At 36.3% G+C, this 26,040-nt stretch overlaps 1 protein-coding gene across 1 annotated transcript in view; it reads left to right on the forward strand.

The window, feature by feature from the left end:
• The first annotated feature begins 2,565 nt into the window (after positions 1-2,565).
• ANKRD50 (ankyrin repeat domain 50) overlaps positions 2,566-26,040 on the forward strand; it is a 32,340-nt gene continuing 8,865 nt past the window's right edge. Inside the window, exons 1-3 of the mRNA XM_029941209.1 lie at positions 2,566-2,796; positions 4,295-5,240; positions 24,581-24,810. Coding sequence (XP_029797069.1) covers positions 4,729-5,240; positions 24,581-24,810 — 742 coding nt within the window. The 5' untranslated portion in view covers positions 2,566-2,796; positions 4,295-4,728. The remainder of the gene's footprint in view (positions 2,797-4,294; positions 5,241-24,580; positions 24,811-26,040) is intronic.

Consider the following 26,040-nt stretch of genomic DNA (forward strand, 5'->3'; position numbering starts at 1 on the left):
GCACCTGTGTGTTCTCTCTCTTTCGCTTACTCGTGCTCTCTCTCAAAATAAGTACATCAAAAAATGAGAAGACCTATAATTTGCAGTATCTAAATTTCGTTGAAACTATCAAAGTAAACATAAAGAGAATGTACATGATGAGCTTTGTCTTGTAAAAAAATGTTTGCTGAATGATGTTACTTTGAGGTTAAAAAGAGAACACACCTATGAAACGATTTTGGTTGAAAAATTTGTGCACATTTATATTTCAATATAAAAATATTTTAAATTGAGAATATATTTTATTTATTAGAGTTTGCTTTGAACTTACTAGGTAGTACTTACAGAGAAAATGTTCAAAAATACCATGGTCATCCAGGCACCTGGATAGCTGAGTTGGTTAAGTATCCATCTATTGTTTTTGGCTCAGGTCATAATCTCTCAGTTTGTGAGATTAAGCCCCGGGTCAGCCTTTGCGCTGACAACTCAGATCCTGCTTGGGATTCTCTGACACATATTAGATATATATAGGTACACATGTCTAGCATATGTCTAATATACATTTATATATGTGTTTTTTCCCCAAAAATGGAGATTTCAAAATTTTGGTGAGAGAGATTTAAAGGTAGCAGTATGGTCTAGAGGAGGTGAAAAAAACATCATTGCTTCCTATCAAAAATTGGGGAGGTAAATGGATATTCCACAAAGAAAGGAAACTGTGCTCATCCTGCCACAATTGTGTATAACCTACCACCAAACACAACATAATGCCAAGTACATTGGAAACCTCTAAATAAGTAATTGTCAATGAAAAAACAGACAAGCTTTGCATGCAAGGAACTTTGCTAAGTGTTGGGAAGGCAAGGCTGTGTAGGGCATAGCCCCTGCCCTTCAGAAATTTTTCTATTTCGGAGAGCCAAAAGTGATAAAATGTGAAATAAACTTTAAAGTAAAAAAATTCGAAGTGAGTCTGAAGATTAATTACAGCTCAGTTATCACTGATGCTATTTCAAACAGCATTCTGAGATGGTGAGTTATCATAAAAACGTAGGCCCTCTAAACTAAGTTTCTGTAACTCTTCTATTGGGCAAAAGTTATTTTAATTATTGTACTATCAAACAGTTTAATGCAAATGATAGTATAATGTACATACTTAAAATTTTTCTCTAAACATATATAACATTCATGAAACTGAAGGAGTCAACGACTATAAAGCTAATTAAAATCATGTAAGCAAATGTAAATCAAAGTTGTAGTTTAAAAATCATTTTTCATCTTATAATTCTGGAGAATTTATATCTTCTGCCCATTTTGCTTGTGTTTTGGAAAAGAATCTCAGAAGTCACACAAAAAAATGAATTAAATGTGAAGATCAACAAGCTTCAAATGCCATGGATAGGCTAGTAATAAACAGAACTGAAGAGTACGCACAAGGACAATCTATTTGGTTATATGTTTTCTAGTTAAATGGGATAGCTGTACTTTGAAATTCCAGAGAAACCAGACGGAGGCTGGTTTAATATTTGGGAAATAAACATCCAAATTAATGGAGAATAGGAGATGAACAGCTCACGGCTTTACACCATAAATAATAAAATAATAAAGATAGTACATTTTCTATTCTGTCAGTTGCCAGTACATTTACCTTCCCAGCAGAAACCTGGAATCTAAACAACCCAGGTCCAAGCGAGTGCAAACAACTGGCCTGTCTAGTTCAACAGAAACTGCCTGCAGTCAGGCCCTCTAGGGCAGTTTATCTGATTCTACAGTCTGACCTCGACCATGGGCTCTTTCCCTTAGAGTGGCCTCTGAAGGTCATCCAACTGTCCAGAAGGGCAGGAGCCTGAGACGTATTCATGACTGCTTTCAACCTCCATCTGGTGGAGGCCACGTCCTTTTCATGACACCGATGAGAATGTCGCCCTACAGCCCCACTAGTTTTTATTTTTACAATATTCTTCCCAGTCCTTTCCTTGCTTCTCTCATTCTCAGGCTGTGAAAGTAAAAACATCACCGGAATTTAATGGATTGAAAGGGAACCCAGACGACTGAAGAATAGGGCGGGTCTGGAGTGTTCTTTGGAATAAGGGGGTTAAGAAAGAGACAAGGGGCAACTCTCCCAGCTCAACTGCCCTTCCTAGGAGCGGATATGGCCCCCAAACCCAGCGAGTCCTCGGCCTGAAAGACAAAGAAAGGCTCAGGGCCCAGTGGTGACGGGGTGGGTGGGGGCAGCGACTCGCGTGAGCTCGGGGACGTGAGAACGCAGCCCCCGCCCCTTGCTCCTCCCCCTAAAAGGCGGGGCCCGAAAGCTACCCCAAGAAAGGTTACCCCGCGACGCTGGCCGCGGATGCAGGCGGCCGCACACGCCCAGGCACGGGCGGCGACAGGCCGGCGCGGTGGGGGCGGGGAGGAGCAAGGGGAGGAGCCGGCGGGCGAAGAAAGGCCGAGCGGTCGGTGGGGGCGGGGCCTGGGTCTGAGGGCGGGGCCGCAGAGTGGGGCGGGGCGGAGCCGGCCGAGTCCCGGGCTGCCTGAGACAGTCACTGCCCTGACGGCGGCGGCGGCGGCGGCGGCGGCGGCGGCGGTTGGCCGGTGGGGGTTGGGAGGAGCACGACCGAGGCTGCTGGGGCAGCTGGAACTGGCAGTTGCCGGGGGCTAACAGGAGGATCTGGAGCTGAGAGCGTGCCCCAGGCCGGGCGAAGGAGGGGGCTGCAGTTGGAGTCTGAGGAGCGCTGGCGGCCGCGGATTCTCAGAGGAGCAAGTGTCTGAGGCTGCGAGTCCGCAGCGGCGGCGGCGGCCACGGCGGCGGCTGCGGCCGAGGTAACCGAGGGGCGGCATAGGCGGTAGAAGCGAGGCCCCTTCTCGGCTCGAAAGCTCGGGGGCTGTGGCTGGGCTCGAGCCTGACTCACCCACCCACCCTTTCCAGTCTCCGTCCCCTTCCTTCAGTCGTGGGTCGGCTGGGGGCGGGAGCCGCGCGAGGGGTGGGGGCGCAGAACTGGGCACCGACTGCTTGCGACCCCTCATCTGGGATTGGCAAGGGCGTCGGGCACCCCCTCCCCCCCAAAAGACACACCCCAAAATCGCGGGGCGGGGCGGGGTGTTGGGGCGTTCCCAGCCCTCTGGAAGGGAAGACCTCGGTGTGGAGGCTGCACCTCAGTCCGCGGCCTCTCCGAGGTGGCCCCCCTGTGGCTCCTTGGAGTGCTCAAACCGAAGGTGGTTCCCGTCTCTGGGAATCCCGGAGCTCCTTTTGTCTATCAGCTGAAACTAGAGGCCGAACTGTAGGCGAACCCCCACCGGCCCTGAAGCGCTCGACGTACCCCTTTGCTGTCTCGGAAGGAATTCTCCCCGGCAGCCGCCTCTCCGGCCACAGTAGTAGATTCCGTTCCTCACCCCCGTCCGAAAGCTTTATCTTTGGCGCAAAGGAAGGAAGGATTCACGTTGTACTTGTATTTGGCTTTATCATTCGTGTACGGTCATTCCCGTCCTCCCCTCTCTCTTTTTTTTTAACCCATTCCCATCCAGCCACAACCCCGGTAATCATCCCCTAGATTTTGCAAACTATCAACAAAGAAGTGTGACTAGTCGAGTAAGCAGAGTCCTTGACTGGCTGGACTGTGCAGTTTAATAGAGCTTCCTTTAACTGGCGCTGTTCTACCAAGCTTGTCGGAAAGACCTATTTGGTTAGACTTAAGGATGTTACTGTGTGTGCATAAAGGCTTTTTTTTTTTTAAATCTAGGGTAAGTTGATTAAAATGTAGCTGTCTGGAAGCATAACCATTTAGGAGGTAAACTACAGAAAGGAAAATGCAATTATTCTGGGGGTGATTGTCCAACTTTTTGAAAGTGTCAAAGATGAAGTACATGGATTTTTTTTTGAGCATATGGGTTTTTGAGATTATTTTAACTGGCAGGTTATATCCTTTGTAAGCTTTTAAGTAAGTAAGCTCTTAACATATACTATTTCGGATTAAGATATTTTTGTTTTAGTTACTTGTGGAAATTGTTGCTTTCCCAGATATCTTAAAGCCAGAAACCTGTGAACAGGTTGATTAAGAATCTACTCACCTAAAAAATGTATGTTATCAGTGCTTTGGATTAAGAATGTGTTAACAGTGGCCTGTCATTTCTGCCACATAAAAGACCGTAATCTGAACGAGTTCCTCCCTGGAAGTTGCCCAGATGCCTGCAACTGGCAAGGTCTAATACTTTGAGTGACTATCCTTCAACAAGAAATACAGAGCTACCTATCAACTGTATACATAGAGTCTCTTTGATGGCATTTACTATAATGGACATCTTTTCTGCATCTAATTTTCAGATACAGAATTAACACTTGGAATCCGAAGAAGCGTTTTGTACAAATTGAAAGATTGGGCATTATCTTTAGTTTTCCAGATGTGTTGTCTCATCTGCACACTTGAAACATCCACAATCACATAAACTCCAGATAAAACCATGGAGTTATGTGACCCATCAAGATTTAGGAAAAATATTGCCACGCTTTGGAACCAGGCAGTTTTCCACCAATTCAACAATTAAACTAATATATTCTCTGCTGATAATCAAGAGTAAAAGCCAAATAAAGTCATGCACATTCTATTGGCAAATGGCATCTCTGGCTGTTGAGTTTTACTGTAACGGGTTACTGTATCACTCAGAGTCAACTTAATTTGCAAGTTATGTCCTAATGGATGTAAAGACCTGTGTTGACGCATCTAGGATCTAGCAAATGTTGAAGATAAGAAACTTATTATGACTAATCCTTGGGAAGAGAAAGTCTGCAAAATGGCTCAAACGAGTTTACTGCAGGGGAAGCAGTTTTACTGTAGGGAGTGGGTTTTCCACAAGCTTCAGCATTGCCTCCAGGAGAAAACTAACTGCTGCAATAGTGCTGTCAACACACCATCCCTTGTAATGAATTCTGGGAATAATGCTAGTGTTGTCTCTGGAAAAGGAGCTGCCTGGGGTGTGTTGCTGGTAGGAGGGCCGGGCAGTGGCAAGACAGCCCTGTGTACTGAGCTGCTGTGGCCAAGTTCACCTACAAGCTTGCAGAGAGGTTTACATCGCCAGGCTTTGGCCTTTCATTTCTGCAAAGCCCAGGACTCTGATACTTTGTGTGTTGGAGGGTTTATTAGAGGTCTAGTTGCCCAGATCTGCCGCAGTGGACTACTCCAAGGATATGAGGATAAGCTAAGGGATCCAGCGGTCCAAAGCCTGTTACAGCCCGGAGAATGTGAGAGGAATCCAGCTGAAGCGTTTAAAAGGTAACAATGAGAATGCCATGATTCTGGTTTCTATGCAAAAATTAACGTGTTTTTTAAGATTATTTTATTTTATTTAGTTTTTTGTCTGGTGTTTAAATTTTGTGGGTTACCTGTACTACTAGGCATTTGGGGATAATCTGTACTTGTAAATACATGTGTTTGAGTCCTGAAGGAGACAAAATTTAAGCTTGTTTGCATAGGATATGAATTAAAAGTATGTCTTTTCTTTTACTTCTTTAATAACAGAATATGAAGCAGAAAACAATCTTTATTTCAAACTTATGACAATTGCTTATTTCCTTATTTATTTTTCTAATATTATCTATAACTGGTGAGGGATATTTCTTATGATAGAAAACACCATTTAGCTGCTTGGAAAATAGGCTACGTTTTCAAGGAAGGCAAACTAGGTATGGTGCTGAATTTAGAGGAACTCTCTGCATAGAATCTACTATCTTTTTTGCTTATAGTATCATTATTTCTTCAAGTTCTTTTTGAAAGAGATCATTGGCCATTGAGAATCTGAAGAAAATCTGTGTTTGGGATTCATTCCCCTATCAAGTTAAACAAAAAGTTAAGTAGTACTTTTAACTATGTGGTATTTAGAAAATAATGAAAATCTGGTACAAATTTCATACTTTTAGTGAGTGATATGAAAAACAACATTTTTCTAACCTCAATTAAGCATTTTTCCATTGGTAAATGGAGTGGTCTAGAAAGTGAATAAATTGCTTTTCAGAGTTGTGGCAGATTCAGAGTGTATTCAAGAAGACATGATTTCTTGAAAATAAGTTTTTGCAGGTCCGCCCTCTGCTCATTGTAAAAGAAGCAGGCCGATTGTTATTTTTGTGCTTGCTTTGCCTCACTGCTGCTTGAATTACTCTCTGCACAGTAAGTAGTTTTTAGCAGGTGAAAGTTTGTGCCCCAAAGATGCAGGGATGCTGTGTGGTGGAGGTTAGCATACATGTGTATATGTGATGGTATGTCTGTTTCTCTGTATGTCTCTAGGAGTCTTTTGACTAGGATTTGAATTGCTATGAAATGAGTGATGTTTGTTTTTATGATGTCCTCAGATCTAATGGTATGATAAATATAAATTTTTAAGTGTATTGAAAATATTAATAATAACAAACAATGTGTCAGGGTTCTAAAAGATTTACAAATATTAAGTTATTTCATTTTCATAGCAGTCCTGTGAGGTAGGTACTTTTACTATGCCCAATTCATGGATGAGGAAACTGAGACACAGAAAGCCTTGTAACTTGTTCAAGGTTACAGACTTCCACTCTGTATATGGCAGAGTAGGGATTTGAAGAATGTGTGCATGTATACAGGTTTATGATCATAGAAATTCTTTGAAGGACTAGAGGGGGAGAGTAGATTGGAATTTGTGGAGGCCAGGGGGGTGTGTCACAGTTGTGATTTGAGTATAGTTTTCAGATTGCCCATGTAAGTGACAAAGTAGTAGTCTGCGATGATTTTTATGGATAGTGGTATGGAATCCAGACATATTAAAGTCAGCCAAAGAGGTGTGTCTTTGAGAGGTGTGATATTTTTGCAATCTGTTTTAATGTTTAAATGCAGTCCAGTAAAATTCAGGGCAATTCTGTTATCTTTTGCAATTAGCCACCAATATCAGGGTTAAAATACTAGATCATTTTTAAATAAGAAAATCCATTAGGTGATACTGGTGCACAAATATGAGATACCAGGTTCAGTGAACAGTTTTAAATATGGAATCACTGTGCATATTCAATAATGTAGTCTTCAATATCTAAAACTTTGCTTTTTACAAGACTTAAAAGTCTCTGTGCACAAACAGCTCTTTTCCTGTTGACTTCCTACTTTGTCTGAAGATGCTATTACTAGTTGAAGAGCTGAATTTTCATTTCTTATAATTTCATTTCTTAGCAGTTACTTGGATTTAATACCTTAGAAAATTAGTTTCAAAGAGCTTAGCTAATGATGTTGAACTTAGTCCAACTAAATTTGGTAATTATACAGTTTATTTTATTGGAATTTATATGTAAATTTCTAATGCCTTTAAATATTTGAAATCATGTCTAATTGTACATTTTTGTTGTATTCTGATCCTGAGCAGATCTTTCTGTATGGTATCATAGGTTTTCCTGAAACAGGCCCTTCTACTCAGATGGTCCTGTTGTTTTTTCCTGCATAAATTTTAGTTATTAAATAATTGAAGGGAAATGTGAAGCAGTTAGAGCTGTCTGTAAAAACCACACCAGTGCTGATTTTCTGATTGACAGAGGAGCTAATCACTGTGTATTCCCAGTCTGTACTTTGGTAGAGGAAGCATAGCCTTTCTTTTTGGACCATCTTGGTGCTCTTCATCTCTTCCTGGATCTTTCAAAAGCCTGGGTTACTTTCTTTCTTCATCATTAAAGTAGTTAATCATTAAATAAATTAGGTAACTCTCTGATATTGTAACAGCTGTTCTGATAATTCATAGAGTACATTTCCTCTAGGGTTGTAAAGCTTTCAAATAACCATAGTCAAATGCAAATATGAGAATATAATTTACAGTTAAAGAGAAATATTTTTGCATCATCTATGGCATGAGATAATCTAAGCCTTTACTTTTGGACAGATAGCCAGGATTTTATCGTAGGTTTTGTTGGTGATTGACCAATTTTCGTTAAGTAAGCCCGTTAGAGAATTTTAATAGGAATCTATTTTGTGTAGGCAGGAGAAATGTAATTCAACAGGTAGACAATCATGCTTTCAAGAAGTTACAATATTTTGAGAGAGAGATCAAAGCGTATTATAACATGATGGGAGATGAAATATAAGCAAAGAGATGTAAAATCATTTTTTTACTTTTGAAAAAAAATCAAAACCCATTCTGTTACTTTTTTAACATCTAACACTTGATAATATGAATGGTTTCATATATTCATGTGTGAAACAATTTAATAGTAATAGAAAATTGATAAAGAGAAGTCTTAGTTCTTGACAGATGAACAAAGATTGCAGAGAAGTGATTTGTAATGAATACATTTTATAAGCCTTTCTTCAGTTTTACTTCCTAGAAAACTATTTATCTAGTTTTTATGTTTAAAATGTAGAATACATAGTACTACAAAAAACTTCTTCCATGAAGTCATATATCTACATGGTAACTTGTAAATTGCTGGTGTATTGAAATCACTTTTTCTCTATGATAAGAAAAATGAGAGGAATGTCATTTTAATCTAGTCATACGCTGCTACTTTCTTTCCCTTCTGACATATCACGATTCTTAGATTTAGTTGTCACAGAATTTCTTCTGACATTCATTAACTCTTACAGCAAATATTTGAGAGCCTTTTGTGTTTTAAACACAGTTGAGCTGGAGAAATTTATTGAGAACTTTCTGTGTGTTCAGTTCAGTTGTAGATAAATCAGTGAATGGAACAGACAAAATACCCTGCCTTCATGGAGCTTAAATTCTTACTATAATATTTATCTTATTTCTATAAAGAGAAATAATACTTGGAGTAAATGCCTTAACAGTGTTCATGCAACACATAAATGTTTTAACACTGGTGGAAGAAATTATATGATCTGCTAAAGGGAATGATGAATGAAGACCCATTAATTTCTTTTTTTCCCTTTTCTGTTTTTCTATCTTAATTGATTAAGGTGCAAAGCTACTGTTACTGTCTTTAGATTTTTTTTTTCTCATTTCTATTGGTGGAACTAAGATGGTCTAATTGATGACAATTAACATTTTTACTTGAGAACAAGAGGCTAATTTCTTCTCCTTCTCCCTTTCCTTTCAGACTCTTATGGCAAAACTTTGTATATTTTGTGTATTTTCTGGTGTTAGTGTTAGAGTTTCCTGGTAGTCGTATAACCATAAAACAAATCCCAGTTATTTTTGACAGAAGTATGAAGGCATCTAAGTTTAGGGAACGCGAGCAGGAGTGAAGTAGCTTCAGATCCTGTGACTGGTTTAGAAGCACAACTGCACATGATTATTTCATTCCGTTAGAAACTCTTTTCTGAATCTTACTATAATGGTTCATGCACTCGTGGCTCTTCCTGGAGATTTAAATGATATGGAACTGAGAAATACAAATTTTTGCTCCTGGTAGACACTATCCTCTAATTTTTATTTTTAGTTAACAATCTGCTGGACCAGGTATGAGTTTTGTATGTGTGATGTCCACTTTTCAGAACTGAGTAAAATGATTTTGTTCTGTGTAATGTGTAAGTGGAATAAAATTGTAATGGATAATTAGATAACTGACCCTAAACTTTAAGAATCTAGCCAAAAAAAAGTTGTGTTAGTCGTGAAAGGCAGCATAACTTGTTAAGAAAAGAATTGGAAACTGAAAGGCCAAACTGACATTTGTTTTTTATATCAAATAGGAACCCTCAAGTGGTTGAATCTTTTTTCTGATCTTTTTTATTTCCTTCTCCTCGAACATTTATAGTTTTTCACTTGCATCTCTTTAGATTTTTAGCTTCTTTAGTTACTTATGCATATATCTTATGTTATCTCCACTATTAGGCATATGCTTCTCCATGACATTATTCATGACTGATTAATTTTTTATATTTACCATAGTGCTTTGAACAGCACTTTGCATATAGTAAGTGCTAAATGAGTATCATTTGAATGAGGGAATAATGCTACTTACCTATCTAGAAGATGTTTGAACCTAATTGAAGGACAGGTGAAGCTCTTGCATAGGAAAGGGAATTGAAATGTTATATCATTTAGGTCAGTTTTCAGTGCAGACCAGAGTGGTTTATTGTTTATTAATTTATTAACCTGCCGTGTGTGCTCTTTCGCATGTATGAATATGGCATTGGTCCAGATAGTTTTAAGTGGCCAGATGTCTATCTTCTGTCTCAATTGGCTCCATGTATTTTTGGCTTATTCAACAAAGGGACTAAGAACAGAATGAGATTGGAACGTGTGCTTCCTTTTTACTCTCAGTTGTGGGGTATTTTCAAGGCAAAATATTCCCTTTCCATTGTCTTGTATAACTAGTACTACTTAAGATTACCATCGTTATCCATTCTTAGATATTATCAGAGTAAAAGATATTGTAAAGTGTCTTTATGGTTCACATTTTAAATAAAATAAATGAATTAACGTAATTTTCATAATTGAAATTCTACTTTTCTTATTTAGTCTAACATAGTCCTTTTCAACAGATTGTCTTTTGTTTCCAACTTTTGACCATGTTATTTTTACTTTACAATGGACTTCCATTCATTCAGACTTTCCCTTCCTAAAACCTCTTCTTTCTATGCTTGATGGGTTTTTTCGCTTCATATCGAAGTGCTGCTTCCTTTGGTTCCCGTTGCTGGTACTCCATAAAATTTGCTGCACTGTTCCTCAACCTTTAATTACTTATATAATGGCATAACATATTCCTTCACATTTATGTTATTTAATTTCAGTGACAGTTTTAGTTCTGCTTGGCCATTCTTTCATTTACTTCTTAATAATTCTTTGTTTTGTCTTGTTTGTTTTAGACTAGAGGGAGTAAAGTTATTCCCTACAGGTTGAATATTTTTAGCCAATTTAGAAGATTTCACACTCACATCTAAGGTTTTTGGTTTTTCTCTGAAAAAAGACAGAAATTTTGACAAAATTAGGTTCTCATTCTTTTGAATCAGTAATCTATTGGAGTCCTGTTAGCTGCTGTCTTCACATGGGGCCCATGTGCCCTAATTTGATTCATCCCCCCCCAGTGCTGTTATTCTATTCCAAGAACACTTCATCTGTTCATATATGCCATCCTGGCTGCAACTGGCATTTTCAAACACAAACGTATTTCCTAGTACTCTGAAAAAAATAGTATTTTTTAATTTCCCACCAAATCTTCATATTATCCCTAATTTGTGTACGCAAGTCCTACTAGTTACATATCACCTCATTTCATAACTTACCGAAGTCTGATTTCTATATGTATATATTCATAGAAAGATGTTTATGCGGAGTAGCTTCTGAACTTAATGTTCACTCATTTTTAGCCTGATATGATACATTCTAGAACTTTTTTCATTATTTGTAATTTCTTCCTTTCAAAATCTTCTGATTCTGTTCTTTGGTCGTTCTCCCTCTAGGGACTCTCTGGGTGTTTGTCCAATGAAGCTTACTTAGATCTCTCTATACATACTCCTTCAATAATTTTATTTACATGGCTACCACTGTTCATATCTAATATGATGGCAGTCAAATCTGCATCAACATATTATGATACCAATCAAATCTGCCTTAAGAGCTTTTATCCTCGCCCTGATCAACATGTATCTTTTCACTGGAGTGGTCTTCAGTAACCTTTCTGTGTTTTTCAAATCAACATCTCTTTCAGCGTTTTGATTCATTGGCTCATTCATTTATTTCTGAAACAAATTTTCTGCACCTGCTCTGTGCCAGATATGTGGTCAGTGTCAGGGCTAAAGTTGCGAGCCAAACAGTACACTGGGTTAAGTGTTAGGGGCGAGAGTGAAATACATTGAACAAATAATCACAAAAATAAATGTAAAAATGCAGCTTTAACAAGTGCCAAGCTGGAAGTATACAGGATAAAAGCATATAATCTGAAGCCTGATCATTATCTGGAATTCTGGGAAAACTGACTATTTCTTAATTCTTGTTTCCTAGACTCTGCTTAAAAATGTGATCTTAAGATCAACATTATTGACATCACTTGGAGTTTTAAGAAATGCAGAATCTGAGGTCTGTTGAATCTCAGTCCCCCTTTTAACCCATTTTCTAAGTGAGTCCTGAGTACATTGAAGTTTGATAAGCACTGCCCTAGGCTTGTTTCTAGACTTTTCTTTGATTATTTTCTCTTATATTAGTTTATTCTAAGGTATTTAATCCTAATCTTGGAATGTTTCTTGAATCTTTTATCCTAACCTAGAATATTATTCATCTATTCCTGGAAGTAATTTTAGCCTATATATATTCTAATTCATTTTTTTCATAGTTGTCCAGTTGACCATAATAAAACAGTGCTTTCTTTAGGTACTTCTTCTGAGGACTCTGATAACTTATACAACAAATTCAAATTTCTCTGTTTACCTCTATTAAAAGCTCTTGATAATTTCATTTTGTTCCATTTAAAGTACTTTTCATGTTTCTAAAACTTTATCAGACACATAAGTTCTTTTTGTTTTTTTCAAGAAACGTTTTAAGCATATGAGACAGTGTTAAAGATGTTAGGAGATGTGGGAAGTAAGAGGGTTCTTATTTTTCTTAGTGTTTAGTAGGAACTTCATATATATAATAAGAATACGAATTTTTTTGTTATCTATGTTGGAGACTTTTTTCAGTTTTTAAAACATTTTTGCTATTTCTTTAAAAATATGAAATAAGATGCTTTCTATATGGTAAAATGGTTTGATTTTATGAAGTAAAATAAGTAAATACTTTACTGCCCTTAAAAATATCTTAAAGGGCACCTGGCTCAGTTGGTAGAGCATGCAACTTTTGATCTTGGGGTCATGAGTTCAAGCCCCATGTTGGGCATAGAACTTACATTAAAAAATATCTTTGGGGTGGTTAGGTGGCTCAATCTGTTAAGCGTCTGATTTTGACTCAGGTCATGATCTCATGGTTCATGAGCCCCACGTTGGTCTCTGTGCTGACAGCTCAGAGCCTGGAACCTAGAGCCTGCGTTGGATTCTGTCTCCCTCTCTCTCTGTGCCCCTACCCTACTTGTGCACACTTTCACTCTCTCTCAAAAATAAATAAACAAACATTTAAAAAATTTTAAAAAGTATCTTTGAAGTATATTCTGATTGGTTGCCTGTTTACCCTACAGTTGTTCATTATCATTGACCATAATATATAGAATTGTCTTAAATTTTAAATCAATTTCTCTTTCATGTTATTCTAATCTCAGAATAGGGGCATCTGGGTGGCTCAGTCAGTTAATTCACTGACTACGGCTCAGGTCATGATCTCACACTTTGTGGGTTCAAGCCCTGCATCCAGCTCTGTGCTGATAGTTCGGAACCTGGAGCCTGCTTTGGATTCCGTGTCTCCTCTCTCTGTCTCTCAAAACTAAACATTAAAAAAAATTTTTTAAAAAGAAATATTCTGATGTTATTTTTTCTACTAGATACATGCACAGTTAACTATAATCATCAGTAATGAGATAAAATTTTAAGGGCTCATGTAATTGCTTAATAAAAATAACTATTAATTAAGAAAACTAATTATACTTGTGGCTATCTAGAAGAATGATTTGGAGCTTTCCAGCAACTATTGACCTTTTATAATTATGACTCATGAGTTGAATACATAGAACCTGTGGTATATTGAATTATTTGATTTTGTTCTTCATCTCTCCATGTATTCTCGGTCTTTGCCATATGGTGTTGGAGTTCCTTCTACTAGAGGAGAAGTATATTTCTCTGCCTTTTTTTGTTTGGGTGAACCATGTCATTTTCTTTGGCCAGTGGGATGTCAGTAGACATGATCCAAACAGAGGCTTAAAATGTACATGAGTAGTTGGGCTTATCCTCTTTATTTCTAGCATCACCATGAGAATGGCATGTCTTGGTTAGCTTCTTGGTTCAAGGAAGATGAGAGAAATGTGGAACCAATGATATACCACTGTTGTAAAAATAGCTAACAATAAAAGAAAACTAAGGAAATAATATTTCATATCAAAACCCATAATTTTCATCAAAAATTTAAGAATCGTCATTGATTCCTCAGTTTCACTCATCTGCTACACTCAATCCATGAGCTTCTTTTGTTTTATTTCAATGATAACAGAAGTACTTTCACTTCTCTGCATTCCCATTGCTGCTACTCCTATCCTTTATTGCCTAGATTATGCTGCAGTTGCCTCTCAGCATGGTCTTCCTATTGCTTTATTGTCGTTCTTCTCTTCACAAAATACTGAAGTATCTGATCATATTACTTACCTGCTTAAAACCTGCCAGTGGCTTCTTACTACCTTAAGAATAAAGTCTAAGCTTTACATGGTCCAATCTTTGCCTAGCCTTCAACCTCAGCTTTTATCACTTTCATCCTTGCTCATTGCTCTTCATCCATACCATTACCCTTATTGTGTTCTGAAATAGGTCAAGTTCCAGCCAGAAGATTTTTATATGGCTACTTGTCCTGGTGTCACTTAATGTACCTCCTCAGAGAGCCTTTCCTTTCCATCAAGTCTTTGAGATGTCTCCCGACCACGTCAGTTTCTTAAATCAGATCATCCCCCTTTGTTTTCGTTATTCCTTAATTTTCAGTGTCTACCATGATCTGAAGTTATTTTGCTCATGTGTTTACTTTGTCTTTCTGCCTGCCTGCTGGAATGAGCAGACTAGTTACCTGTCTTACCTGTCTTGTTCCCTTTTTATCTCCAGGACATAGACTACAAGTAGACTCAGTAACTATTGAATTGAGAAATAACTATATTTTAATTAAGAGACATTATAAATTTGGTCACATTTTTTATTTGTGTTGCTCTAACTACATTCAGTTTTGAAATAGTAAATGTTTTTCTGCAGAGCAATTTATACATACAGATAAAATAGTTATAGAAGACAAGGATCCATTTGAACCAGTATTTTAAAATTTTATTTGTAGTCTCTTACAATGCATGCTGAAATTAATTTTTGTAAAATGGAGAACTTTTAAACAGCACCCAATTTATGTTCTATGATGTGAGTCATAAGGTCACCTTTTTCCTCTCTGCTATAATTCCCTAGTTTCCTCTGTGTTTCATAGTTTCATCCCTATAAATCTTTGTGAGATTACCATTTAAAATTTATATTCATTAGAAAAGAGAAAAAATGTGTGTAGCTCAAATCTCAATTATGATGTTTATTATTTGCTAATTTAGTGAGAGAAACAGCTTGCACACTATAGACTTCACAGTATTTGAAACATAAAAATTAATGGCACCAAGTACAAGAAATGGTTGCAGAAAAAGGATTTGGAGAAAATGATTGTTCCTGTCCCAAAAGTTTTTCAGTTATAGAGGAAAGTAAATAAAATAAAACAAATATGCATCTACCTACCTATTTTGCCTTATTTATTTTAAATCTAGGTTTTCTGTTTTGTTTTAAAGAAAAAATAGGGTTGCCTCAGTCAGTTGAACCTGCCACTCTTGATCTTAGGGTTGTAGATTCAGTTTCTGTGTTCGGCGTAGCAATTACTTAAAACTAAAATCTTCGGGGATGGCTCAGTTAGACCTATGACTCTTGATACCGGCTCAGGTTATGGTCTCACGATTTGTGAGATCGAGCCCTGTTGGGCTCTGTGCTAACAGAATGGATCCTGCTTGAGCTTCTCTCTCTCCCTGTCTCTCTGCTCCTCCCCCTTGTCAGCCTCCCTCTCTGTCTCAAAATAAATAATTAAGCATTTTTTTAAAAAATCCACATTTGAAATCTTCCCAGGTATCCCTTGCTAATTTTGATCTACTCACACCCAGAAGGTGACCTGTCTTATGGGATTTACTTTTTATATCTGTGTGGCTTAGCTAACTTATATGCATTTTGACTACACAGGGAGATATATATGTATATGCACATACTTGTTATATGCTCTAGTTTTATATACATTTTTGATTGAATGTCAGCAATTCTCAAAACTTTAATTTTAAGTTCTCTTTATAATTCTTAAACATTATTAACAGCCTTAAGGAACTTTTGTTTCTGTGGGTTATATATCAATATATGCTGTATTTGAAATTTGAGCTGATATGGGGCACCTGAGTGGCTCATTCAATTGGGCATCCGACCTCAGCTCAGGTCATAATTTCACAGCCTGTGAGTTCAAGCCCCACATTGGGCTCTGTGCTGACAGCTCAGCCTGGAGCCTGCTTCAGATTCTGTCTCCGGCTCTCTCTGTCCCTCCCCTGCTCACGCACTGTCTCTATCTCTCCCTCTCTCAAATTTAATAAATTATATTTATTATATTGATAACACTAAATTATCAAATATAATATAAATTAAAATTGTTTGAAATTTGAACTAATAAATTTTTAAATAATGAACTACTATTTACTAATAAATTCATTACATGTTAACATTAGTAATACTTTAATGAAAGAGTATATATTGTCAAAAAAATACCCCAAAAACATAAAGTTAAAAGAACACTGTTTCTCATTTTTTGCAAATCTTTTTAATATTAGGCTTAATAAATTAGATTATCATATCTGCTTTTGAATGCAGCCTCTAGAAAACTCCACTGTATCCTTGAGAGAGAACTACAGTGAAAAAGCAAATCACATCTTAGTTTTATTCTGACCCTGAAATGCTCTAAGGTATAGAGGACCTTTAGGGTTCCTCACACCACATGTTAAAAACCACTGTTCTATATAAATGGCATTGTGTTGCCAACAGTATTCTGTTCTTGCTTTTGATGTAACATTTTTTTATATTGTTCATGCTATTACATGTTCTACATGATTCATTTCACTGCCATATAATATATAATTCCAGTCTTTATAATTCACTTGTTGTCCTGTTGATACTCATTTAAGATGTATTTAGCATTTTAACTTTTATGAAACAGTACTGCTGGACTCCTGGGTAGCTCAGTCAGTTGAGCTTCTGATTCTTGATTTCTGCTCAGGTCATGATCCCAGGGTCATGGGACTGAGCCCTATGTTCAGCTCTGGGCTGAGCTTGAAGCCTGCTTAATATTCTCTTTCTTTCTCCCTCCCCTCTCCCCAAAAAAAGACAGTGCTACTAAGAACATTCTTGGTTACTCTCTTGGGCAGAGTACTAGGAGTAAAGCAGTGAAGGGTGACTCCAAATTGCATAGTTAGAAGAGAAATTTGGAATCATAGGATATGTATATTCATGTTCAGCTCTGTAGGCTAGCACTAAAGCTTTAACATTGTATCAGTTTATCCTCTTATAGAAGTGTGTAGGTCATCAATACATGCTGTATCTTTATGTTTTAGAAAGTGAATGTGAAATGATAACTTATTTTAAATATCTTTGCTCCTGTGGTACTTCGTCATTTTATTTGTGAAAATTTTGCTTTGAAATGTAAAAAGTGACTGTTTTTTTAATTATTTCCTTTATGTTTTACGTTTTTGGGACTTAATATTTAAAAATTTGTTCTCTACTTGATTGTTCTACTGGCATTTGTTGAGTGGCATGTCTTTCACTATTAATCTATAATACTACCCCTGGGAGATACACACACATATGTATGTATTTCTGAGTTCTTACTTTTACATTGGTCCATTCATTCATTCATTCATTCATCAAGTATATATTGGATACTGGGAATGTACCAGATGCCATGCTTAATACTGGTATATATATATATATTAGTAAGTAACAGTGGAAATGTCAAATGTGTTTATATGTTTTGAAGATTGGAGTATGTGGCTGGTAGAAAATAAAATGTTAACAATATATAGCATACCAGTTGACAATAAATCCTGTATGGAAGATCAAGCCAGAGTAAGGAGGGTAGTAGTGATGTATTGGGTACATTGTGGGGAAAGAGTTGTTATTTTATATAGGGGAGGTTAGAGTATTCTGAAGGAAGTTTCTGACAAGAATTTCCAGCCTGAGGAAGTACTAAATGAAAAACGCTTATGTGGGAATTGGCTTAATATAATCCAGGACAAGTAGGAGAGCCTGTGTGGCTGGACAGAGTGAGCAAAGGAGTGTGTGTAGGGGACAGGTAGAGAAACAGGATTCATACAATGTATGGACTTTGAGGCTGTTGTAAGCACATTTATTTTACTTTGGTAGATTTGAAGACTTCAAGTCTTTTAAACAGAGTAGTAATAACATCATCTGGTTTAACATTTTAAAGGATCACACTGTTTACTTTGTTGAGAATTGAGTCGGTGAAGGTGGAAACAAGGGAATCAGTACCTGACTAGTGCAGTAATGGAGGTAAGAGGCAACGGTGTTTGGATTTGGGTAAAGTGGTTGATTATTTTTAAGATTTAGCTGATAGCACATTGGATGTGGAGTATGAGGGGGTGGGGAAGGATTAAAGGTTGATTTTTAAATTATTGGCCTGAGAAACTGGAAGTATAGGATTGCTCTTTATTGAAAAGGAAAGACTAAGGGAGGAGCAAGATGAAGATTAGACATATGAAGTTTAGGTTTTAATATGTTCAAGGTTAGATACCGAGGCAGAGATGTTGAGTAAGCAGTTAGAGTCATAAGTTAGGATTAAGAAAAGAGGTGCTGGCTATGTGTATAAATTTGGTTTCAGTGGAATATAGATGGTACTTAAGGGCATTAATAAACTATGTAAAAGGTGAATGAATGGAAATAGAGAAAGAGAAGGTCTCAGATATGAATATTGAGATATTTATATTTCAAAATTGAAAGGTTTGGAAGATGTGAGGAAGAGTAGCTAGTGTGGTAGGAGGAGAGGACCAAGTCCTAAGGGAGGAAGTAAGGAGGTAGAAGAGCTTTGTTTTAGTCTTACAGCGTTACACAAGTAATACAATAAGTTAATTTGAGAATATGATAAACACTATGAAGCAAACAATCTAGATGGATTCTTTAGAGTAACAGCACTAAGTGATGAAAAGGCTTCTTAAGACATTGTGATTCTCGGAAGGTGTCTTTCAGGATGAAACTTTGTGTTGAAACATAAAGGTTAAGAATTCCTCTTGGGGGAATTTCTTGTAGGAGGGAGTACCAAGTACCTTGATCTTAACACATAACAAAACAAAACTGAAAGGAGAGCAATGTGGCTGGAACAAAAAGGAGAACCTAGGAAATGGATCCTAAGATTTTGGCCTAAGAAACTAGGGGATGATGAGATATATTAAATGATATGGGGAAGTCAGGTGGGGAAGAACTTATTTTGGGGATAAATTGAAAGAGGATAATTGCTTAAACATACTAAATTTGAGATGCCTGTGGGGCATACATACAGGTATAGTTGGCAGACAGTTTGGGAGATTTTTACTTTTGAGATTAGGGTGAGGTCAAGGCTAGAAAAAATAGCTAAACATTTTTAAAGCCATGATTGGCTTCTGGCTTATAGTATGACTGAGGAAGGCGTGGAAAATAGTACAAAAACAAGAAAGTAAAACAATGAGAGAACTATAAACTATACCTCAATAAAATGTGGAAGTTAATATCAAATTGAGATGCAGACAAAACTGGCAGAATATTTATTCTTTAAAATAAGTCTGTACCCTGAATATCATCAAGAGCATAAAGGTACTTTTTCTGAACCATGGAGACAGGTTATAAACTTAATGCTGGAAGTTTCCCTGGACCCAATTAGGCAGAAAGGAAGAACAAAGAAGGCAGGGAAGAAGGAGTCAAACATTTGGGGGTAGTCCGGGAAGGGTTTGTGGTGAGAAACCTTGCCTTATATATATATATATATATCTCCCCACAGCTTCTGATCTTAATTGGCTGGGGAGAAGTAGAAGTTCAAAGAAATTTTTCATGCTTATAGCTCTGAGTCATAAGGAGAATGCTTACAAGCCTGGACACTGGATACACTAAACTGCAATTGTTGGTCCAGAGGGAATTTATCTTATTGAAGAGGAGCTGTCGTAGATATATAAAAATATATCTCAAGAACAAAAGAGGGAAGGAATCTGAGAAGCAGAACACAGGAAACACTCACCAGAAAAATGTTGCTCTGGAACAGAAAGAAATTTGTGGACAAATATATTGCCTTAAATGAAATATAATTAATAAGAAATTGCCTGAGTTAAACAATTGCATGAGGCAGAAGTAAAAGTGCTTGGAGAAGAGATGATGAGATAACAGGATGAGATGAAACATACCCAAAATATATATGAAGGCTTACTCTGTGAACAGAGATATTTCAAATCAATAGGAGAAAGATAATTGGATAAATAGTTTTGGGATAACTGTGGAGCCATGTGGAAAAAATTTTTTTGAACCATAGTTCACATCTTATGTCAAAATTAGTTTGATTAAAAGTTAAGTGTTCAAAGCATTTGAAGAAAATGTGACGAAATGTTTTTCAAGTTTAGAGTTGGGAAGTCCCCTTAAAAATGTGACATAAAACTCAAGTGTCCTTAATGAAAAAAGATTGATACATTTTGTTTAAAAAAAGAAACTGCATGTCCAAAAAAAAAAAAAAAAGCTTAAAAAGTGAAAAATAAATATAACAAATGGTGGAAAAAATTAGCAACAGTGTATTTTCTTGATACTAAAGAGTACCAAAAAGAGAGAAATTGATAATCTTTGGTAAAATGGGTAATGAGATATAAAGACACATTTTAAAGAAAAAGAAATATGACTCCTAGGCATATGTAAATATGATTGACTCATGAGAAACAAATGTAAATTAAAACCAAGATGATGCCATTTTTTACGTATCTGTGAAAGAAGTAAATAGGCACTCTTACACAGCTGTTGGGAATGCATATTAATATATTTTTTAAGGAGAGTATTTTGTCAGTTACTACCAAAGTATACAGATATGCCCCTTAACCTTTCACCTGTAATCTTAGTAAGATATCTTACAGAGACACTCACCACTTTGCAAAATGATATGTTTAAGAACATGGTATATTAAACTGAACTATATCAATAATCACATTAAATGTAAATGGTAAATATTCTAATTAAATGACAGTTTGATTGGATAAAAATGTGAGATCTACCTATATGTTGGCCACAACAAATATACATTGTATATAAAGATACACATAGTTAAATGAAAAAGAACGAGAAAATACATATGCTAACCCTAATCAAAAGAAAAAGCTTGTATAGCTACATTAATGTTAGGTCATGTGAATTCTGAGGAAAAGAATATTACCAGGATAAAAGAGGATCTTTCAGTATGATGTAGGGTCAATTCCTTAAGGATAAAACAGTCATAATTGTTTATTCCTCTAATAACGCAGCTTCAAAATACCAAAAACTAATACAATTACAAGAACACATAGGCAAATCCACACTTCACTTATATTCTGATATTTTAACATTCCCCTTTCAATAATGATAGAGCAGATAAACAGCACATCAGTGAGTACATAGAACAGTTGAAAAACCCTATCACCAAATTGACATAGTAGACATTTGTAGAACAGTCTACCCAACAATAGCAGACAGAGTACACATTCTTTTCAAGTGCCCATAAAACATTTAGTAAGATAGATCTATTCTGGGCCATAAAACAAATCTTAAAAGATTTAAGGGTATGTAGGTTATACAGAGTATATTATCTTATCACAATTGACTTAAATAATGATAACACAATAACATAAAAAGCCTTGGAAATCCCCAGATGTTTGAAAGCTGTACAACCCACTTCTAAATAACCTATAATTCAAAGAAGGAATCAAAGGGAAATTATTTTGAACTAGATGATATTGGAAATACTTAGAAAGGAATCCAAAACATTAGGGATTATTATTAGAATGAAAGTATGAGGGGCACCTGGTGGCTCAGTCAGTTAAGCATTGGACTTTGGCTCAGGTCATGATCTCACAGTTCAAGGGTTTGAGCCCTGCATTGGGTTCTGTGCTGACAGCTCAGAGTCTGGAACCTGCTTCGGAGTCTGTCTTCCTCTCTCTCTCTCTCTTCCCCTCCTGCGTTTGCACTCTGTCTCTCTGTCTCAAAAATAAATAAACATTAAAACTTTAAAAAAAAAAAAGAAAAGTGTGAAACAGTTATTTTAGTTTCTAAGAAACTAAGAAAAGAAAAGCAAACAACCTACAGTAAGCAGAAGCAATGAAATAATCATCAATTTCACCCACCAGATTTCCCTCAATTCTGTTATAATATTTGCTGTAAGTATAATCAGTAGACCCCAGTAGATAAGAAAGAGTGTAGGCTAGTGTGACGGACTGCCTTGGTTTACCCAGAACTGGGGGTGGGGAGTGGATATGAGGTGCAGCTAGTTTCTAGGACTCAGTGCTTAAAACTTGGAAAGTCCTTGGTAAACCAGGATGAATGGACCATTCTTATGTAGGTTCTGGAGTCACATCTTGGACTTGAAGTCCTTCCTTCAACTTTGACTTACCATTATGTGCCTTGATTTCCTCATCTGGAAATGGGTATTATAATAGTACCCATCTTAAAGAGTTACTGTGAGAATAAAATGAGTTAATAGGTATGTAAAGTACTTAAAGCATATAAATCACTGAATTAAAGTTAGCAGTGGTTCTCCCCCTCTTTCCGCCATCACCTTTTTTTTTATATAAGCAGTGGCCTCCAGTCTCATTCTTTTCTTCGACTTACCTGCTTCAGGCTTTCCTTCAAATGTAGCCAGTTATCTTTCTAAACACAGATATAAATGTATCAATTTCCTGCTTAAAATATTTCAATTGACTCCCTTAGTACCCTAAGTCATAGCCCAAATTTCATAATAACATTTATAAAACCCAGTATTTACTTATTTTCTTAACTCTTCTTTTCCAGACTTTGTTCACAAGACTGAATGTGCTATTGCCTAAACTAGATTTTTTTTTTTTTTTTGGTCCTATGTGTTGTCTTTACCACAGCTCTTTCTATTAACTAAGCTTCTTTATTTGGCTTCCCTCCCCTAGACTCCCATCCCTATCAAAAGTAGCTTCTGTGTACACCAACAGCATCGTGTGTTATTTATCAAGTGGTAGTGATTATATATTATAGCACATAGTATATTATGTACTATAGTATATGTATTACCATAGAGCTTGTTTTTCATCAAACTTCTTTGTTCTCATGATAGAGGAAATATATACATAAGGTATAATAAAGTAAAATTTCCCAAATTTAGCATATTCCTTCTGCCAAGAATGCTGTTTTTCTTTTATTACTGTTTATTGTAATTTTTTCACAATTCCTGGAGAATAATATGTTTCTTCAAAACTGAATTCATCTTGAGCACCTAATGTTTGAATATTTTTCTGACATCCTCTGCCTTTCCTGTCGACTTCCCTTGAGTTGGTCATTTCTTACCCACCATATTAGTAATTTTACTTTTTATCATAGTACTGAGCATACTGCATTGAAGTTATTTGTTTTCCATTCTAGAGTACAACAGTGTCAAGTCTTCATTTAGGATGTACTGTGGGCACAGCACTATGCTAAGTCCTGGGGTACACTCATGAGCAAAACTGACATAGTCATTGTATCTCAATGCTCACAGTAAAGGAAGAAATAAAAATTAATGACATTAAATTAGTAAGTATAACATTGCAAATTTGATAGTGCTATGAAAGAGAAATATTTAATACAGTGAAAACATAGGGATTCAACCTTTGGAAAGTGACTCAAGCTTACAATTAAAGATTAAGGAGGAGTTAATTACATGAAGAGAGAAAAGAAGCACATTTCTGACAGAGAAAGCTGTAAATGAAAAGGTCCTTGTGTAATTGTATCTAATAAAGTCATTGAAAGAAGGCTAGTGTGGCTGGAGTAATATTTTTAAAAAGCTGCTTTGGCTGCGGTAGGAACTCTGGGGAAATGGTCGGAAACATGTACCGTATAGAACATAGAGGTGATTCTGGTAGTCCAGGTGAGAGAAGTGATGTTACAGACTGAGGTGGGTTTGAGAGATTCTTCTAAAGAAATGTCAGTAGGACAAGGTGATAAAAAAAGATCTTGGTTGCTATGGGATTGAAAATGTAAGAAGAGAGTTGTAGAAAGGATTATATGTAAATTTTTGGCATTCACAACTGGATGGATCATGTCTCTTTCATGTTGTACCCTTCAACGCCTTATTCACATGACATGCTGAAGTAAATATTTGTTTCCGTTATATTCAATTACAGTATAAATTATGAGTAGGAAATGCATTGCTCTCTGGAATTAAACCTCATAATCTGCTCTTTACATTGAAATTTGAACATACATCAGATGAGATCTGGCACATTCAGGGTGGTATGACCATAGACAAAATTTAAACATATATCAAATGGGACCTAGGTTATAGTAATTTATCTTTGTATAATCTTTTAAAATGAAATTTACATGTGATAAGCTAGTATAGCCTGCAGTCATTTTGTAAAAGAAATGATGACAAAACATTTCTAAATTCTATATGACCCTTGATATTTTCTTTTTCCTTTGCAACACATTTTAACTTGGTTATAAGCAACTCAAGCTTTTTATTGGTGATTCAAAACATCATGAAGGGAATATTGAAATTTAGTTTCCTAAAGTTCCTACTGTCCTTCCTTTTAATTATGCTGAATACACACACACACACTGACATACACTCATGCATACCTTTTATTGTGGAAAATTTTATTACTGAAAATGTTTTGGGACAAGTATTCTTAAAGTAAGGAACTGAAACTTACACATTATTTTTATTCTAAAGCCTTAATTTATTCTTGAAACATAATCTGTATTACTAATATTTGAATGATAAATCTTAACATCATAGCCAATAACATTGAAAATGCTCATCTGAATGTATTTTACAGGTGTGTTCTGCTCCCTCTTTTGGGAATGAAGCCTCCCCAACAAAGCCTGTATTTACTTGTTGACTCTGTGGATGAAGGGTGTAACATTACCGAAGGTGAACAAACATCTGCCAGCTTATCTGGGACTGTCGCGGAGCTCTTAGCCGGTCACCATGAGTTCTTTCCACCATGGCTACTGCTTCTGTGTTCTGCCCGAAAACAGAGTAAGGCGGTTACTAAAATGTTTACTGGTAAGTGTAATTAATGCCATGTGTGTACTTCTGTGTGTTACTAATCTATTACTAAACCATGAGTCTTGTCTTCTAAACTATCTGTTGGCATTTTGTGAAAGTGCCACATTGATTTAATATTTCTATTTTTTGTTGCTCAGTTATTTCCCAGTGCTCTTTGTCACCACTATTATTATTCTAAATTACATGTTTACCTTTATTCCTCTAGATTTATGTTAATAGCATACTTTAAAATTTTGTAACTATTAATGATATAAGCCAAAGAATTATTAAATTTGGTTAAAACTTTTAATTTGGGAGAAGTTTGAAATATAAAATACACTTTCTTTCCATCCATGAACATAGCATATTTTTCCTTTATTTTATCTTTTTTTTCTTAGGTTTTTTTTTTCAGTTTTCCTTGTATATGTCCTATACATTTCTTTCTGCTTGTTGCTAATGTTTTAAGTTGAAAAATACGGGTTTTGAATTGAAATGTATGTATTCAGAATTAAATTGACAAGTGTATCACTATAGGGAAAGAACATTAAGAGTTTTACTGGGTCTAAGTAAGTTTCATCTACTCATTCGTGAGGATTTAACATTTTAGGTTTTATTTTCCTAGGCTCTCTCCTCACATAATTATTCAGTGAATAACAGTTTATAAATATCGGCACACATCCTATCACTCTGTCATTCTATCACCAGCACTGAGAAGTTCATCCCTAAGAAATATTTTCAGTAAGAATACAAATGTGGTTCAACAGAGACATGGTCCAACATTTCAGTATATCATGTTTTTATTCCCCTAAAAATTTTGAGCATTTTTCAGTCTTTTCTTATAAAATAATTCTTAAAGTATTTTGATAGCAATGTATTAAATAATGCATATTCATAACAAGGGAATTACATGTATAATGATAAGAAGTTGCAATCTTAAAAAAACAATTATTTCCAGTAACTTTAACTCAAGATACTCAGATTACTGATTAACAGATATTCTTAGTTCTGTTTCAGTGAACAGATAACTATCATGAATGATGAACATAATTTATTCTATCCAGGGGCACCTGGATGGCTCAGTCAGTTAAGTGTCAGACTCTTGATTTCTGCTCAAGTCATGATCTCAAGATTCATGAGTTCGAGCCCTGCATGGGGCTCTGTACTGGTAGCACAAATCCTGCTTGGGATTCGCTCTCTCTACGTCTCTGTCTGCCCCTCCCCCATTCGTGTGTGTGTGTGTGTGTGTGT

Source organism: Suricata suricatta, chromosome 1 (assembly GCF_006229205.1).
Source record: "Suricata suricatta isolate VVHF042 chromosome 1, meerkat_22Aug2017_6uvM2_HiC, whole genome shotgun sequence".
Classification (NCBI taxonomy): Eukaryota; Metazoa; Chordata; class Mammalia; order Carnivora; family Herpestidae; genus Suricata; species Suricata suricatta.